Raw genomic sequence first — 16,579 nt, forward strand, 5'->3', positions numbered from 1 at the left:
TGTGTTATTATCCTTATATTGTACTAAAGCATACCAAACCTTACTTTTTTTTTTAATTACTTAATATTTGGGAAAATTCTGTTTAAACACCCACTTGGCAATTCAGCTGTTATTGCTCATCCTCTACTCTCCTATGAATGATGGCCATTTTATTTTAGTGAGTCTCAAATGGTAAAATAATGATGACATAGGGTCTGCTAAGGATGTATTCAGCCCCTGTTTCCATTTGAGAAGGAGCCAGCTTTTGCCACACAGCTTCCAGAGTAAAAATATCCTATTATTCCATGACTAAAGGGAACTGAGAAATTTCACTTATGTTTATTGATGCCGTTTTATATTGCCGTCACTCTATATTGTCTTCCTGGAAGTTTTTTTTTTGTTTTTTTTGTTTTTTTTTTTTAGCATTTACAATGAACGTTGTAAAGCATTTGTGTATTTTTAAAAGCTTTATAAAGTATTCACTAAAGATTCAGCTTACGACTTTAGTTGTGGAACCTGTGTTTCTTGTGAAGATTATAAAAAAAAATCTGAAAAACTGCTGTTGCCTTATCATCAACATGCAGCCACATCATCATCATCACCATCTTCGCCACCACTACGGTGATCCAAAATAGCTTCTAGTTACGCGCCTGCACTGTGACAGACACATGTATACACACACGTACATGTTTAAACACATAAATACAGATATTTATTCATTCACTCAGCACACGTTGACTGAGAGCCTCCTGAGTTCCAGGCACTGCTTTAAATTCTGCCCATGTCTTGCTTCCAGTCCAGGCATCAAGGCGGATAACAAACTGGATAAAGAAGTAGTGGTGTGTTAGACGAAGGGGACAGCTAAGGAGAAAAATAAGACAAGGAACGGAGATCAGGAGTGTGGGGAGGAAGTGGTTTGAGTTTGAGTTGCAGGAGGGCCAGGAGACTTCATCACGGTGGTTGTGTTTGAGTAAAGACATGAAGAAGACAAGAAGTGAGCCATGTGGGTACCTGAGAGAGAGCATTTTAGGGAAGGTGAGTAGTTGCTGCAAAGGAGCTGCTGGAGGCCTGTGTGTGGATTCAGGGAACAGCCAGGAGCTCGTGTGCTTGAAGAGGTACAGTGGAGGAAAAGTCGAAGCACATGAGGTCATCAATATAAAGGAGTCCAGATCACGTCAGGCCTCAAGAGTGATTTTCCTCTGAGTGAGCAATACCGGTGGCTTGGACCAGATGTATTTTAAGGAAAGAGCCAATAGGATCTGATGGTGGATTATATCTAGAGTGTGAGAGAAAGAGGAGTCAAGTGTGGCCCCACAGTTTGAGGCCTGAACTGCTGAAATGGGAGGAATTGGGTAGAGGGGAGCGAGGTAGAGATCAGGAGCTCAGTTCAGGATGTTAAGTTTGAGATCTCGGGCATCCATAAGGGGAGGTCACATGACGTACACAACTTGATAAAGGAGTCTGAAGTTCATGGGAGAAGTCTAAAGATAGGCATGGCCATAGAATTTTCTCCATGTACATGCTCAGGGAATATAGTGTCCTCAGAGACCCCGTCTCTTCATCTTGGAGACCCTCTGGTCCTCAGGGTCCGTATTCTCCACAGGCCTCCTCCATCCCTCCTCATGAGCCCCATTGGGAGTCACTCTCTCTGAGCTCTTCTCCTACTGCCAATGTCTCTGCCTCCCGTCTCCTTCCACGCTGGCCACTGCAGCCACCAGACCCTACAAGCCATTGGATATACCACCATTCCCCCCAACGTCAGTTGATTTTGTTGGGTAGGGATGTTTCTGTGGCTAGTTTGTTCGGCCTTCTTTGGGTTCAATTCGATATTCTTAGACAACCTGAGACTTCTCCAATCATAGAACCAAGTAACCAGTAGCTCTTTTCCCCAGATTCTTCCTGGCCAAGATCATTTCTTCCATTCTTTTGGTGAAGAATTCTGGGAATTCAACTGAGCAAGTACCTGGGCATTTCAGCAAAAACTAAGGTGCTTTTTGACAATGATTTTGGCTTGGCTCATCGTTACAATCCTTAACCCAGTCTAGCAGAGGCAGGATGATTTAACATGTGGCCAATATTACAAATTAGACTCTTTAGTTTTTTAAATGATAAAATTCCAAACTTCCCACTTATCTGGTTACATATAAACACATGAGCCTTCTTTGAAGCAATAATATAGAATATTCATTCATTCAACAAATACTTGTTGAGCACCTGTTATGTGTTCTTGGTGCTGTTTCAGGCACCCTGTCCTTAGGGAACGTACATGCTTCCAAATATCACACAGAACATATTTGCACTAAAAAAGTATTTGTTGTTTATCTCAACCTCAGATTGCACTGGTATCCCGTATTTTATCTGGTCACCGAGGCTGTCCTCATGCTCAGCATGGATGGCTGCACTTACGTGACTGGGAGTTGGAGCTGGCTCTCAGCGAGGCTGCTTTCTTCATATGGTACGTCAGCCTCAAGGAGACTTGCCCCACATTTTTACATAATCGGTCTCAGGGCAGCAAAAGGTCAAGGGGACAACTGTGAGGCTTCTTATGGTTCATGCTCTGAAGTCACAAGTGGTCAGTTCTGCCAGAGTCTATTGGCCAAAGATAGGCCCAGGGCCAGTTCAGATTCAGAGAGTAGGGAAAGAGATTGTGCTTCTTGGTGAAAGGAGTGTCAAGTTCCCACTGAAAAGGGCCATGTGTATAGGAAGCGGAAGGATTTATAGCCGTTACATAGTCTACCTCCGTACATGCAAAAGGAAAAATCCCTGCGATCAGGAACCAAATGTTATTCCAGGAAGGGACAGACCAAGAAGGTAGATTCTTATCGTTGGTACAAAAGAGAAAAGTGGAGCAGAATAAGGGATTAGGACGTGTTCTCAGGAATGTTGTGGGTGGTCTTCTTTTCTCTAAGGTGGTCAGGGAGACCTTCTAAGAAGAGGACATTTCAGCAGAGCCCTGAAAGGAGTGAGAGGAAGAGGGGAGCAATCAGAAGTAGCAAGTGCGAAAGCTTCAGGAGCCCAGCGTTACGGAGGAACTGAGGGTGGCTGGAGCAGGGGAAGCGCAGTGGAGGTTAGTAGGAGGTGAAGTCAGAGAAGTTATGGAAGGTCAGGCTCTACCTCCATCTGGGGTCTTACTGGCAAATATGAGGATTTTCCCTTTTAGCCCGAGGGAAATGGAAGCCACATGGAGGGCTTGAGAGAAGAGAAGTAGCATCAGACTTAGGTTGTTTTTTCAATTCAATTATAATTAACATACAGCGTTCATTTCAGGTGAACAAGAAAATGATTCAACGATTCTATACATTACTCAGTCCGCATCATAATTATTTTACTCTTAATCCCCTTCCCATGTAACCCAGCCACCCCAGCCACCTCCCCTCTGGCAACCACCAGCTTGTCTCTGTAGTTGAGCCTATTTATTTTTCTATTTGTCTCTGTTTGCTTGTTTGTCTAATTTGTTAAATTCCACATGAGTGACATCACGTGGTATTTGACTTTGTCTGACTGACTTATTTCACTCATCCTAATACGCTCTAGATCCATCCATGGCTTCTGTGTAGAGACTGCACTGAAGGATGGCAAGGGCTGACCCAGGGAGACAGGAGGCTATTGCAATACTCCAGGCATTGGAATGACCGTGGCTCAGACCAGCTGAGAACAGTGGAGCTGGTGAGAAGCCATTAGACAGTAGATCTGTTTTGAAAATAGAGCCGACAGGATTTGCTGACAGATTGCATTTGGGATGTAAAAGAAGAGAGGGGTCAAAAACGTTGGGTTGCCAAAATTTTTAGACTCAGCAACTAGAAGGGTGGATACACGGTTTACTGAGTTGGACCCTCCCCATAAAAGGCAGACAAGACGATCAAAGGCAAATATCACAGATGCAGGACAGGGCAATGTGATAAGGAGCCATGAGCCAAAGAATGAGGGAAGCTTCTAGAAGGTGGAAAAGGCAAGGACACAGATTCTCCCTGAGAGCCTCCAGAAGGAACCAGCCCTGCCAGCACCTTGGTCGTAGCCCAGCAAGACTCATGACCTTCAGAACTATTAGAGAATAAATTTGTGTTCTATTAAGCCCATGAATTTGTGGTAATTTGCTACAGCAGCAATAGGAAACTAATGCAGGATTAGACGTTTAAGTGGAGGTGCTGAGTAGCTGTTGGATAGGAGTCTGCGCTTCAGGAGAGAGGCATGGAAACATGAACTGGAACTCATCGCGGTGTAGATTTATTTAAAACGATGAAGCTGATGGGAGCAGCCACAGTGAGTGTATAAAGAGAAAAGAAAAAGCCTTCGGATTGCTTTTGAGCACCCCAACATCTAGGGATCGGGGAGATGAGAAAACCAGCCAAGGAAACTGAGAAGGACCATCCGGTGGGGCATGAGGAGAGCCAAGCGTTTGAGGTCCCACAAGCCAAGGAGTAGGCAAGTGTCAAATCCAGCTCCATCAAATATTTGCAGTTTAATGCTCACTAGTGATTTTGCTAACTCCTATGAAATTTCTCAGAGGGACAATTGATATTTGAGAGCGGGATACTTTGCAGAAGAGCCTGTATAAGCTCCCCTTCGCTCTTGGAAAGCTCCCTATCGGGACAACACTATTTGGGTTCTTAGAACGGTATCATTCATTCAATTATCAATTTGACAAGTATTATCAGATGCCTCTTGGCTAGGCCCTGCAGATACACTGATGAACCAACAAGACGGGCATCACTCAGGCCAAACCCCACCTCCTCTAACAGTCTCCCCAGTTTTGTTTTTTTTTTCCAGTAGTTGCCCTCCCGTCTTGGTACATGTCTCTTTCATAAACTCAACACACTTAATATCAGTTATTGCCTCTGCCGGGGAGCAAGCCTATCTTTGTCATCTTTATATACACACCCCTTCCCAGGCAGGTCGGCAAGATGGTCTGTTATTAAATCCAGGAAACGTTTGCAAGAGTAAGGGGGTGATCCTACGAATCATACCAAGACCAAGGATATAAACTGGGACTACCCGGGGCAAACGGGATGTGTGGCCACCCTACGCCCTGTTGCTATCTCCATAACTGTTGAATAAATACCGTTTGCTCCTGAAGAAACACCTTTACTGAAATATGACTTAATATGTTGCTTTTTGCTCTAATTGAGGATCAATATGTAGGAAATCATGTTAGGAAAAGTGTTTCTGCCTCTTTTGTAAAAACCGTTATCGGAGACTCTATGAGTTTGTTCAATGTTCCTCATAGAAGGAGCCACATAATAATTCCTCTTAGAATTGAGTGCCGGAGAAATTGTTGCTTTTTTTCAAGAAGCTCCTTTCTTTTCCTAGATAGTGAGAGCTCTGTGATACATCAATCTTCCCTCTTACCCTGCCAGGGCGAGCTAGTGCTAAAGTATATCCTCAAACTGCTGATAGGGTATCATGTCAGACTTCCTGGTTGTGACTTTCTTTTTCCTTAAACATTTTTGAGCACCCACTATGTGCTGGCTTTGTTGTTTCAGCTGCCGATATGGCAGACGTCCAATCAGATGTGATATTTGCCTTCGTGGCATTTTCTTGGTTCTGGAATATTTGAATACTTTTAAAGTATGACATTAGGATCGTTTCTTTTTTTTAAGACTTTATTTATTTATTCATAAGAGGCAAAGAGAGAGAGACAGAGACATAGGCAGAGGAAGAAGCAGGCTCCCTGCAGGGCACCCGATGTGGGACTCGGTCCCAGGACCCCCAGGATCACACCCTGAGCCAAAGGCAAATGCTCAACCACTGAGCCACCCAGGTGCCCCTATTAGGATCTTTTCTTATAGGAAGTCTTTACTCCTTTCTGGAGAAGGTACGTATTAAAAACAAATTTGGGGCACCTGGGTGACTCAGTGGTTAAGTGTCTGAGTCTTGATTTTCACTCAGGTTATGATCTTGGGGTCTTGGGATCCAGCCCCATATTGAGCTTTATGCTCAGCAGGAAGTCTGCCTAAGATTCTCTCTCTCCCTTTCTCTCTAAAAGGGAGAAGGCGTGCTTGGTCTCATGTGCTCGCTCTCTCTCTCTCAAATAAATAATCTTTTAAAAAATGGAATCAAGTGCAATAGCCCAGCACATTAGATAAGGGTATGGTGTTGTAGGAATAGAAGGCTGGGGGAGGGGTGGGCATGAAGTCACTTGAGTAGACCAACCTCTGTGAAGCTCATATTATCATATTACTGTGTTTTTCTCTATTGTGCTTTTGAAAAAAAAAAAAAGGCATGACTATGAAAACAAAATAACGTCTAAAACCGTATTTAGCATCTTTACCAGTATTAGTAAAGACTGCTTGATCAAATAAAGCATATGAAAATATTGTCATAATCCCAAGTACAGGCTGTAAAAAAAGTGGAATGAAGGATTGTGTTCTAATATGATATGCCCTAGGATTGAATGAGTATTTGGGTTCTAGTACATGGAATAGTCTATTTTTGCAGGACATGAAAATAAATACTGTATTTTTTAAACAAATAGTCTGTCCACTTAGAGGAAGATGAACTCAGCTGTTATTCTTAGAGAATGCCGTAAAGAAGCTGCTGTAGTCTTCCCAGCCAGGAAAAGGGGATTAGAAGTCAACTGGAAAGCGGTGTCTTGGCTAGTAAAACACACCGTCAAAACCAAGAAACTTGTCTTTATGTTTTTTTTTTTTTAAGATTTTATTTATTTATTCATGAGAGAGAGAGGCAGAGACTCAGGCAGAGGGAGAAGCAGGCTCCATGCAGGGAGCCCGACGTGGGACTTGGTCCCAGGGACTCCAGGATCACACCCTGGGCTGAAGGCGGCGCTAAACTGCTGAGCCACTCGGGGATCCCTCTTTATGTTTATTTAGCATGTAACGGTGTTGAAGAAGAAAGTCAACTGAAGGACGTTTCCCTCATTTAGGCAATTTTGTTCTTCCGTTTGAACCCGGGGAAGAATGGGAGTGTGGTGGGTGCAAGAGGAGACATGGCCAGGGAGACGCCATGGGAAGGCGGGGTTGAGGAGGATGGAGAATGAATAAGGCAGGGGAGGCTCCTGCCACAAAGCTGGCTGTGCCGGACATGTCTCGTCTATGGGGACGTATCGAAATGTGTATGAATCTGGTAGCATGAAACACTTGACCAATGCCTTTTATTAAAAGAATCAAAATTTCTTTGTGGAGGCCTGAGTCCCGCTGATTCTAAGTGTTGATTATGTTGCTTCAACGTGCAGGAATAAAATTAAAAACTGCGATTGGAATGAACCTGCCTTGGAAGCCTGTTGAGTCCGTCTACTGAGCACCCTGGATAAGGCCGTCCTTCCATTCCTGAGGAAATGCGGGTACAGCAGTCGTATTTCCTCTGTGATACAAATAAAATTCTTGTTCCTCTCAGCCTATGTTTATGCAGTATTTTCAGCCTTCGCACTTACCGTGGTTGCCATAGTGACATTTATGGAGGGGTCAGGTGTTCTCAGTGCATTTCAAGGCTGTCTCGGGGCCTTAACCAGCTCGAGAGGAGAATTCACTGGATCTAGAGTGCTTCGAGGGACATTGTAAAAATTGGATTGCCTGAGAACGCAGGTTCGTCTCACGACAGAACCCTTCCGTGCACACACAGAGGGTGATAGGGCTGCAGACGGATCTTCAAGGGTCACTCATTCTGTCCCCGTCCCCGGACAAGCCGGTGGCTGATCCACATTGGGTGTCTGCAGCGTCCATAGGAATGTGACTTCCCTGAGACTGCCCCCCTGAGCCCCTGAGCCACAGCCAGCCTGGCTGTCAAATAAGAATAACCTGTGGCCTTGTGCCTTGTCACCATCCTCTCCTGGTTCTCTCTTGGGGACATAAGGATGTTCAAGACGGAATGCTGGTGACCCTCAGAAATAGAAGGCTGCGCTTCAGGGTCCATGTGACCAGAGAGCAAAGCCTCCTCTTGGCCTGTTATCCAACACGACAGCTGCTTGGGCTGAAGTGCTGTGAAGAAAGCCCAGCTCCACCTCCACCCCGACTGGGAATTCCGAGGTCACGTGTGCCGCTGGAGAAGACGACGGCCACGGCGCAGAGTGTCGTCGGTGCTTCTGGGGACTTGTGCTGAGCCCTCCAGTGACCAAGCGGCGGCGTCTGTAAAATATTACATCGTGGGTGGGAGAGTGGTAACTGGACCTACTCGGCTCCATCAGGATGGAGCCGATTTCTTTGAAGATTGAATCGAGGAGGCGACATGATGAATTGGAACAATTAGGAGTCTCTGGTTTTCATCCGATCTTGGGACTGCAGGTTCACCGTAGGGTAAAAACCAATGACACGTCACCTACATTATGAGAAAATAAAAGCCTCAAATAAAGGAGAAGCCAAATTTGGGGAGAGAGGAGATGTTGTTGGACGTGAGTCTATATTTCTGAAGAAGAATTGCCTGGAATTTCCCAAAATCCAAGGGCGCAAACATCATCTTTTGCTGGGGAAACAGCTCTCCTCTTGGGTCTAGGCTGCACCCAAGGAGCGCTGCTAGTTACCCACCTTGTTCGTCTGCAGAGTGACCTGACCCCCCCCACCCCAGGACTGAAGAAAGAAAGGAGGGGTGATGGGAGGTGATCCCAGTGCCAGACTGAGTCCTGGAGCCTGAGCGGTCGTCACCTGACCCGACGATGCCCGCCCAGGCCGCCCGGGCGCATCCCTTCCTCGCATTATGTGCATCACACGGCACGAACGAGTTTCGTCGCCCCGGACAGACAGCTGTCCTCTGTGTCCCGAGGGCCTGGTGGGCGCCCACGGCGGGCACCTGGCTGCCCAAGCTGTGGCCTCCTCGCCCCTCCGCCTCGGCCCCTCGACCCCTCGTCCCCTCGGCCCCAGGCCCTGGGAGCAGGCTTCCCCACCCCGGAAGCGGGACGAGCGCTGCGGGCCCAGACAGTTGGGTGACGTGAGCGGGGCTCCACTGCCCTGTCGCTGCCCACGAGCAGCTTCTCCAGCGACCCCGGTGCATCCCCAGCAGCTGGCAGTGCAGCGGGGACCAGGTGTTGGTGAGGGGCAGGCGTCCCAGCGGTGACCCGCTCACTCGCTCCGGGGTCCTGGTGCAGAGGCGTCGGGGTCCGAGTCCTTAGCCGGGTGCTAGCGGTGAGACAGGGACTCCGTAAACAACAGTCACGGCCGGCGCGGGCGTGTTTTCTTAGTGCTTTAGTGGGAACAGATGGAGATGTTTATATATAAATAGAAAACAATAGAGTGTTGCCATCAGGGCAGCAGCAGCTAATAAAACTCTACACACATAGAAATGAAACACGTCTCCACCTACGCCAGAACTCCGGGTTACCGACATCTGCACATCTGTCTAATTCAGCTTGAAAAGATGTTTTGTTATTTTAGGGTTTTTTTATTCCTACTTGGAAGGAAATTGTGGGGAAAGAGTTGTTTGCTTTTTTGCTTTTGTTTCGTTTACTCCTCCCTCTGCTTCATCAGGTCACGTCACGATCAGGGATGATCAGTTCTGCCCGAGGAGACCTTGTATTAGGATCGTGAAAAGTAACTTGAAGGTCTGTGTATTAGACTACAGACTCTGTATTTTTTTTAAATTTTTTTATTATTTTTATTTATTTATTTTTTAAGATTTTATTTATTCATGAGAGACACAGAGAGAGGCAGCGACACAGGCAGAGGGAGAAGCAGGCTCCATGCAGGAGCCCGACTGGGAGTCGATCCCGGGTCTCCAGGATCAGGCCCTGGGCTGAAGGCAGTGCTACACCATTGAGCCACCCAAGCTGCCCCAGACTCTGTATTTTTTAAATTAAAGGTGAGGACCTGCGGCCTGACGATTGGGAGGAAGCGATGACAGGCCGGGTAGCCGAGGGGTTGAGGGCTGAGGCTCTGGGAGGCACACCTCGGCACTGGCTGCCACTACCCCACCTGTTGTGTAGAGAAGAAGCTGGGAGGTTATATATAAGCTGCACGAAGGACACAGCTGATGACTGATCCATCCGAGGTTCAATCCCGCTCTGAATAATCCCAAAGCCCATCCATCCCCTCTGTCTCCAGTTGCCGCGGGTTCCTTGGGGAGCTTATCTGGGTACCTTATTCTCTGTGTTGCTGGCAACGTGCTGTGACGTTGTACGGGGGCTTTTGCAAAGCATGGAGCCCCCATCCCTAGGACATCTGCTCACTTGCCGTTAAGACGGCCAAGAAGTCCCTAATGCACATGTGAGGGGTCCCGGTGGCTTCAACTCATGCAGCCACTTCCACTTTGGCCCACAAAGGTCTTTGCTTTGAAGGTGCTCAAAGCTCCACGTGCACAGGCTTAGTACCCGAGCTTTGGTGAAGCGCGCTTGTCCCGCCGTGCAGATGGAGGAGCCACCAGCCAGGATGACTGGCCTCGTGCCCAGGAAGGCTAGTCACCGCCCCGACGTGTGGCCCAGCCCTGCGAGGAGTAGAGCTCCGGGGCGATGTCCCCCTCCCCGGGCTGCTCTCACAGCCAAAGTCCTACGTAGCCCCACCTGGACCTAAATGGCGCCAGATTAGGGCGCTTTCTGTAATTCTCTCCTTAGAAGGATGGGATCGGCCCGCAGGATGGAAACCCTCACCTAGAAGGTGATCCGCTTGTGTTTTCGTTTGCAGATATTGTGTTTCTATTCTCCGTGCAGGCGATAGAGTGGGGTCGGGAGCAGCAGGGCCTATAAGGGGAGAAGGTTAGGACTGCCAGACGCCACCAGCTCGCTGACCTCGCACCACGAGCCCTGAACCTGAGACATCGATGCAGATATTCGGCATATTATTAGCTCAGGTGCTGCTGCTGTTGTTGAGTAGCCCCAGCTGAAAGCTGAGATGACAGGCCTCAGGTCTTTCTCTGAAGATCCCCGTGAAGACGGAAACCCCTTAGACATGAGGGTGCAGATATGAGACGGCGTCTGCTTGGTGAACTGTCTCCGTCCACTGAGGGGGGCCCTTGATGGGATGAGCACTGGGTGTTACTCTGTATGTTGGCAAATTGAACACCAATAAAAAATACATTTATTTAAAAAAAAAAAAACAGCAGCAACAACACGTTGGCTTCCCGGGGCCACCCTGTGGGTCCCATAAAAGCCGGCAACGTCCTCTCTGCCCTAGAAAAAAAAAAAAGCAACCCTCCAATTGTTATGTAAGTGGAAACTCATTTGAATTTGTAACAGGCCGCACCTACCCCTCCACCGTGCAGCCTGGAGTCCTGGAGAGCACAGGATCCCACACCCCAGCTCTACCATTTGCAAACTTTGCTTACAATCCCTTGACCTCTCATCTTCAGTCCTTTTCTGTAAAACAGCATCAACCGTTGGAACTGCTTTGTGTACTTCACGGGTTACAGAGCAGATAAAAGGAGATTGCAAATGCGAGAGTTTTCTAGAAGCCCCGTACACATGTTACTGTTGACTTTTCTAGCTGATGAATAGGGAATGACTAGCAGCGCCGTCGAGGATAGCATGGGAGTAACTCAACCGGGTGGTTGTCGGTGGTAGTTGATCAGCGGTGGAGACGCGAATGGCGTCCTGGGAAACAGGTGGTTAGGCCTGACACTTGGGAGCCCAGGGCCGTGTGGCGGCTAGTCGTGCAGCCCTGCGGCGGGTGGGTGGCGTCCTGCACCCTGGCCCTCGCAGGGCCGTCCAGTGACGTGAGGGCCCCGCGGGCTCTCTCTGCATCTGGAACGAGTTTCCAAGCCAGCGGCCTGACTGTTGCCAGGGTTGCAGCCGTGGCTGCGCACCAGAGAGCGTGGAGGTTCACGCGTGGTCCTGTTAGCCCCGTCCCTGGAGAGCCAGCAGATGGAGGAACCACAGCCTCAGGAACCCAAGACCGACCTGTCAGTTGGATGTCTTTAAGCCTCAGCAGAGCTGACGATTAGAATAAGATCAAATACCTGTTAGAGGAAAGAGGCAGAGAAACCGGTCCTCGGGGCGTCCCTCTGTCTGTCCGAGCTTGGCGGACGCCGGGTGGAGGTACCTGCCCCGGAGGAGGGATCCGACCCCGCTTCCCTAGGCATTCGCGTGAATAACCGAGTGACTGCAACACGAGGCTTTGTATTTCCTTTCATCATATTTTTTTTAAATCCTTCCAAGTCGACTCGAGTGTGGCAGGTGGCAGATGGAGTAATCGCGCATGTCCGAGGGCTCAGCTGATACGCAGAGCAGACCTGGGGCAGGGGCAGGGGCAGGGGCAGGGGCAGGGGCAGGGGGCAGGAAGGGCAGGAGACGAGGCCTCCGCTGGCCGCCGCTGGGCGGTCCCGGGGAGAAGGCGGCGGCAGGTAACGAACCACACCTTCTCTCTTGCGCGTAGGCCAACGTCTCCAACTATAGCCTGGTGATGGAGTCCGACCTGGGAACCTTCCTGCCCTCTGGGCTGCAGTTCACCGGCAGCGACGAGGCCAGGGCCATCGTGGAGGAGGTCATGCGCCTGCTGCAGCCTGTCAACGTCACGCGGGTCTTCAGGGCCGGAGAAGGGACGGACATTAACTTCTGGATCCAAGCCGGAGTGCCCGGTAAGACCAAGAGACGAAGGCGGTGCTCTTCAGGTACTGCTACTGGCCCAAAACGACGCGGGTCCAACACGCCCGGCAGTACCGGTAGGCCTCTTACCGCACGGAAACCCGAGGCTCGGTCCATAAAGCATAATCGGATGGTTTCTAGACTTGGAATAATAATATTCATTTGTGTTCATTAACCTACTTGTCTTTTTCCGAATCATAAGTTCCTCATTCCCAGAAATTCCGCTTTAATGATTCCGGGATAGGGCCTGCAAATCTGTTCTTGTTTTTTTGGTTATTTTCTTTTTAACAGGTATGCAAATGGTGATCCCATGACCAAAATTTGAGAAATAGAGTACAAGGCAATTATTACCACTGATATGATTCCAGTTTTGGTTCTGTGCTAGGAAATCTCTGACCCAAATAACCCGCTACCTAAATCCCACGGTATCTGAGGTTTTACCGGCAGAGCTTTATTCTTTGAGGGTTGGGTGCTTCCTACTAATCATTTAATTAATAATTCCTAATCAAACAAATGATTAGGAAGCGCGAGTCTTAACGTGGACTCTTGTGAGAGGTTGGACAGAAACTAATTTCCCCTGATCGGTGATTTATTAGGTTGATATTTTTAAGACAAATCCTGGGCAGGGGTGAACTTACGGAATAGGAGTAGGCCTCGGGAAGTCACAGAAGACAAACTTACACCACTTCACCGGTTTGACCTAGACTGGCCACAGGAAGGGGTCATTGATGGTAGCAAGCGTCTGTGACCTGTAGTTGTTCCCTCATTATATCCATAATCGAAAGCTTTGTTAGAGGATCTCTTTGTAGATTTTTCTGTATTTGTGTTATGCCAACAGGAAGTCCAGAAGTCCAACTTTTCAATAGTTTTAGTGTCATTGTTTCCAAAACCATTTCTGTGGCTATAAAACATTTCACAGGTTTGAAAACAAAAGACAAACAAACAAATGAAAACCAAAAAACCCAACTATCTCTCCCTAGATCCACCCACTCCCGCTCTCCCCCTTCCCCAGCCCTCAGAGTAGATTTCAGTAGCGCACTGCACGGATTTAGGATCTTTAAAAAGCTTATTCTTGAGATATCGATTTTTTTAAAAAGCACATTTGAGGTCTTAAGGTTTATAATAATGTTTCATAACTAAAAATAGAAGGAGCTTTCCTTTATTCTAATACAAGGACCTTGATTCTCTTCGGTGGTGTGTGTATGTGTTAGCCACACTGAAATATCTTGAAACGGCGTGTGCATTTATGGCGCTGTGCATCATCTGGACAGATCGGAGACTCCTTACATAGCTGTCATTTTTAATCATGATCAAGGTCTAAGGGGAGGGAATCTGCCCTTTTAAGTTGTTGGGATGATTTGAATTCTAGATTTTTCCTGAGCCTAAAGTTTTTCAATAGGAGTCTTCTTAAAAACTGGGAAAATCTGAGTTAGTTTGCGGGGTGGTGGATGTGAGGAAAAGACTAACAGACTGTGGGTGAACTGGAGTGAAGTGGGAGGCGGGGCTGGGGGTGGGGGGCGAGGAAGAGCTGAAACCCAAAACAGAAGTGGAACAAAGGGCCTGGTACTCCCTGCTCCCAGGGATTGCTGCCTTCTGCTGCATTGGGTAACTGAGAATTTGCTCTAGCCTTATTCCTTCCTTGTAGATTTTCATAAGAATGGTTCTGTTTGGAATTAACAGGTTTGTCTGATTCCCTTCACAAAGGTAAGGGGGCCTTTTCCCTCTTGCCGAGGTGGGGACACGTCTGATCACCAGCGAACGGGAGTGAAGTGAGGAATCTGAGCCCCATTGTGGTTTCTAGAGAATTGATGCAAGTTACCGTTTACTGGGTTCCCATTACTCATCAGGCGCTCTGTGAGGCTTTGGCAGACGCTCTTTTTTCTCCATACAACCACCATCCTAAGAGGAAGGTACGATGATCCCTGTTTCGCAGTTGAAGAATCGGACTCAGAGGGGCTAAGTAGCTTAGCCAAGGCCATCCTGCTCCAGAACTTACCCTGAGAACAGGCCACTCTGTTTTCAAGGCTGGTGGCCCTTTTCCCACAATGTGCAACAACGCAGGCGAGTCTGGAATCCCGAGATGGCCTTCCCTATCTACGGCAGTGTCTGAAATGTTTGTCTTACTCAGCTCTTGCTTATGCAAAGGATTTCAGTACATTCCTGCTCCGGAAAAATTTACCCCTGGGGAAAGGAGTTTGTTATTGTAAATAACTTCTTACATTCCTTATTGTGCTCCCCTCCGTACCTCTGCGGATGAGGAGTGGGTCACTTAGACTGCAGCTAATGTTTCTCGGAATTCTTTTCCATGTCTTTTAGGATCTACAAGATAGAGCCAAATTATCGCTGTCTTCCCCTATTCCCATTGAGCTATCTTCTGATATTTCAAATGTGGGCTGTTTCTGGAAGAAATAATGGAACTGCTTACATTGTATCTCTTGTTGCCTATTGAAAATTTCGAGAACTTTAAAAAAAAGGTGAAGAACCATAGTTAATTAGAGAAAGAAAATAAAAATCTGCCAGCTGTATACCCTGTGTTCCTGAGAACCCGGCAAGTTGTAGTAACCTAAACCTGGAGATGGAATTCGAAATACTAAGTATGATTTACATAACTGCTCACCTAACTTTTCAAAAAATTAATGAGAAATAATGTTCCAAGATTCCATCTTTCCTCTTTCTCTTTTTCTTTCATTCCTCCATTGATTCAGTAAATGTTTATTGAGCTCTTATCTTTTTTGTTTTGTTTTGTTTTTTTTGTTTTTGTTTTGTTTTGTTTTGTTTTGTTTTTGAGTCCTTATCATGTCCTAATAGACCTACAAAATTTCCATAGCCTGATGGCTGGTCCCCAGTTTTTTTCATGTTCCATGTGTCCTCAGTAGTGAAATACTAATTAAGTACACAGAATTAACATTCAACGTGATTTCCATTAATTATAGAAGCCAAGCACGTTGATTCATGAAAATTTTATCTTTGAAGAGGAGAGATACTATCCTTCATCTGTCTAGACAATGTCCATACGGACATGGTAACTATCAACATAAGTATAAGGCTTTAGGGGGGGAGGATGCTTTTTAAAAGAAAGTGTCTTAGATGTATTTTCCATATAAACTCCCTGTTTAGACATTTTTATACTCCAACCTGCTCCCATTGTCGCTTTCTTCTATATTCCTTCTAATTCTTTCCCTTCAAATCCTCGGTGCTCTTAAGGCTCATTCTCTATTCATCCGTGTTCATGGGTCTTTCCTTAACAGCCCATGGCACTCTATTGCTTTTCTAGATTTCCAAAACACTCCTGTATCCCACAGTCTGACATTTGAATCACACATTAATATCGTTCTTGGATTACTAGGCGTGCCCAGTGAGCAATTCTTTGAGGTGAAGTTCAGTAGTTTCTACTTTGCCTCCTCTGTAGTTCTTAGTTTAACTTTGGGAAACATTTAAATTCTTGTAAATCTGACATGAGAGGAGAAAACAAAAACACAGAAATAATCGTTTCCTAAACAAGCTTTGGGTTCCTTATCTTGGGATTGCGGACAAAATAAAGGATGCTGAGAGAAGAGATACAAAAGTAGAAAGAATGTTAGAAGAATGATATAAACCTAGAAGAGTTAGAATTATTTCCCTTAAAGGAATAAAAACTGAAAGAGGATGCTGAATAATATCTTCTAGTAATTTAATGATTCTCCTACGTAAAATGGTAAATGGCTGTTCCGACTCTTTCAAAGACAACACGAACAGGACTACTTTAAGAGGGATTTGGGTTAGTCTCTAGTGGAAAACTCCAGGTAGCAGACAGGCTTTATATCCTAATGTTTAGCCTGATTCCCTAATTCTGGAGTCCAGGTTAGAGTGGGAGGAGTCTGTTTCAGTCTGAAAATGTCAGTAATGAGCTCTAATCCGTGCTTTCCCCAAGTCCTCATATGCATCCTTCTTGAACATCTTCTTTCTTTAGAAACTCTTCTATAAAATATACATCAATGAAAAAAAAATGAGACACTCTCTTAACATGAACTAAGGAAGTGGACCCACCCTTATTCCATATCTGCCAATAAGAGTTTCCTCGTCTGCTTCAGAATCTGAAGGTCAACCGTTTCCTAATATTGTTGGCATGTGCTGGACAGTGTGCTGGAAAGAATGTGTGTTTTTTGG

The 16,579-nt window shown here is 46.6% G+C and overlaps 1 protein-coding gene across 3 annotated transcripts in view; it reads left to right on the plus strand.

The window, feature by feature from the left end:
- Positions 1-16,579, plus strand: part of CPQ (carboxypeptidase Q) — a 339,320-nt gene that overhangs the window by 256,350 nt on the left and 66,391 nt on the right. For 2 of the 3 annotated variants that reach the window (XM_038579828.1, XM_038579830.1), the window contains one exon: positions 12,225-12,426. The exons of the other annotated variant lie outside the window; for it this stretch is intronic. In XM_038579828.1, the coding sequence (XP_038435756.1) occupies positions 12,225-12,426 (202 nt within the window). The remainder of the gene's footprint in view (positions 1-12,224; positions 12,427-16,579) is intronic. 3 annotated transcript variants of the gene reach the window in all.

Source organism: Canis lupus, chromosome 29 (assembly GCF_011100685.1).
Source record: "Canis lupus familiaris isolate Mischka breed German Shepherd chromosome 29, alternate assembly UU_Cfam_GSD_1.0, whole genome shotgun sequence".
In the NCBI taxonomy this organism is placed as follows: domain Eukaryota; kingdom Metazoa; phylum Chordata; class Mammalia; order Carnivora; family Canidae; genus Canis; species Canis lupus.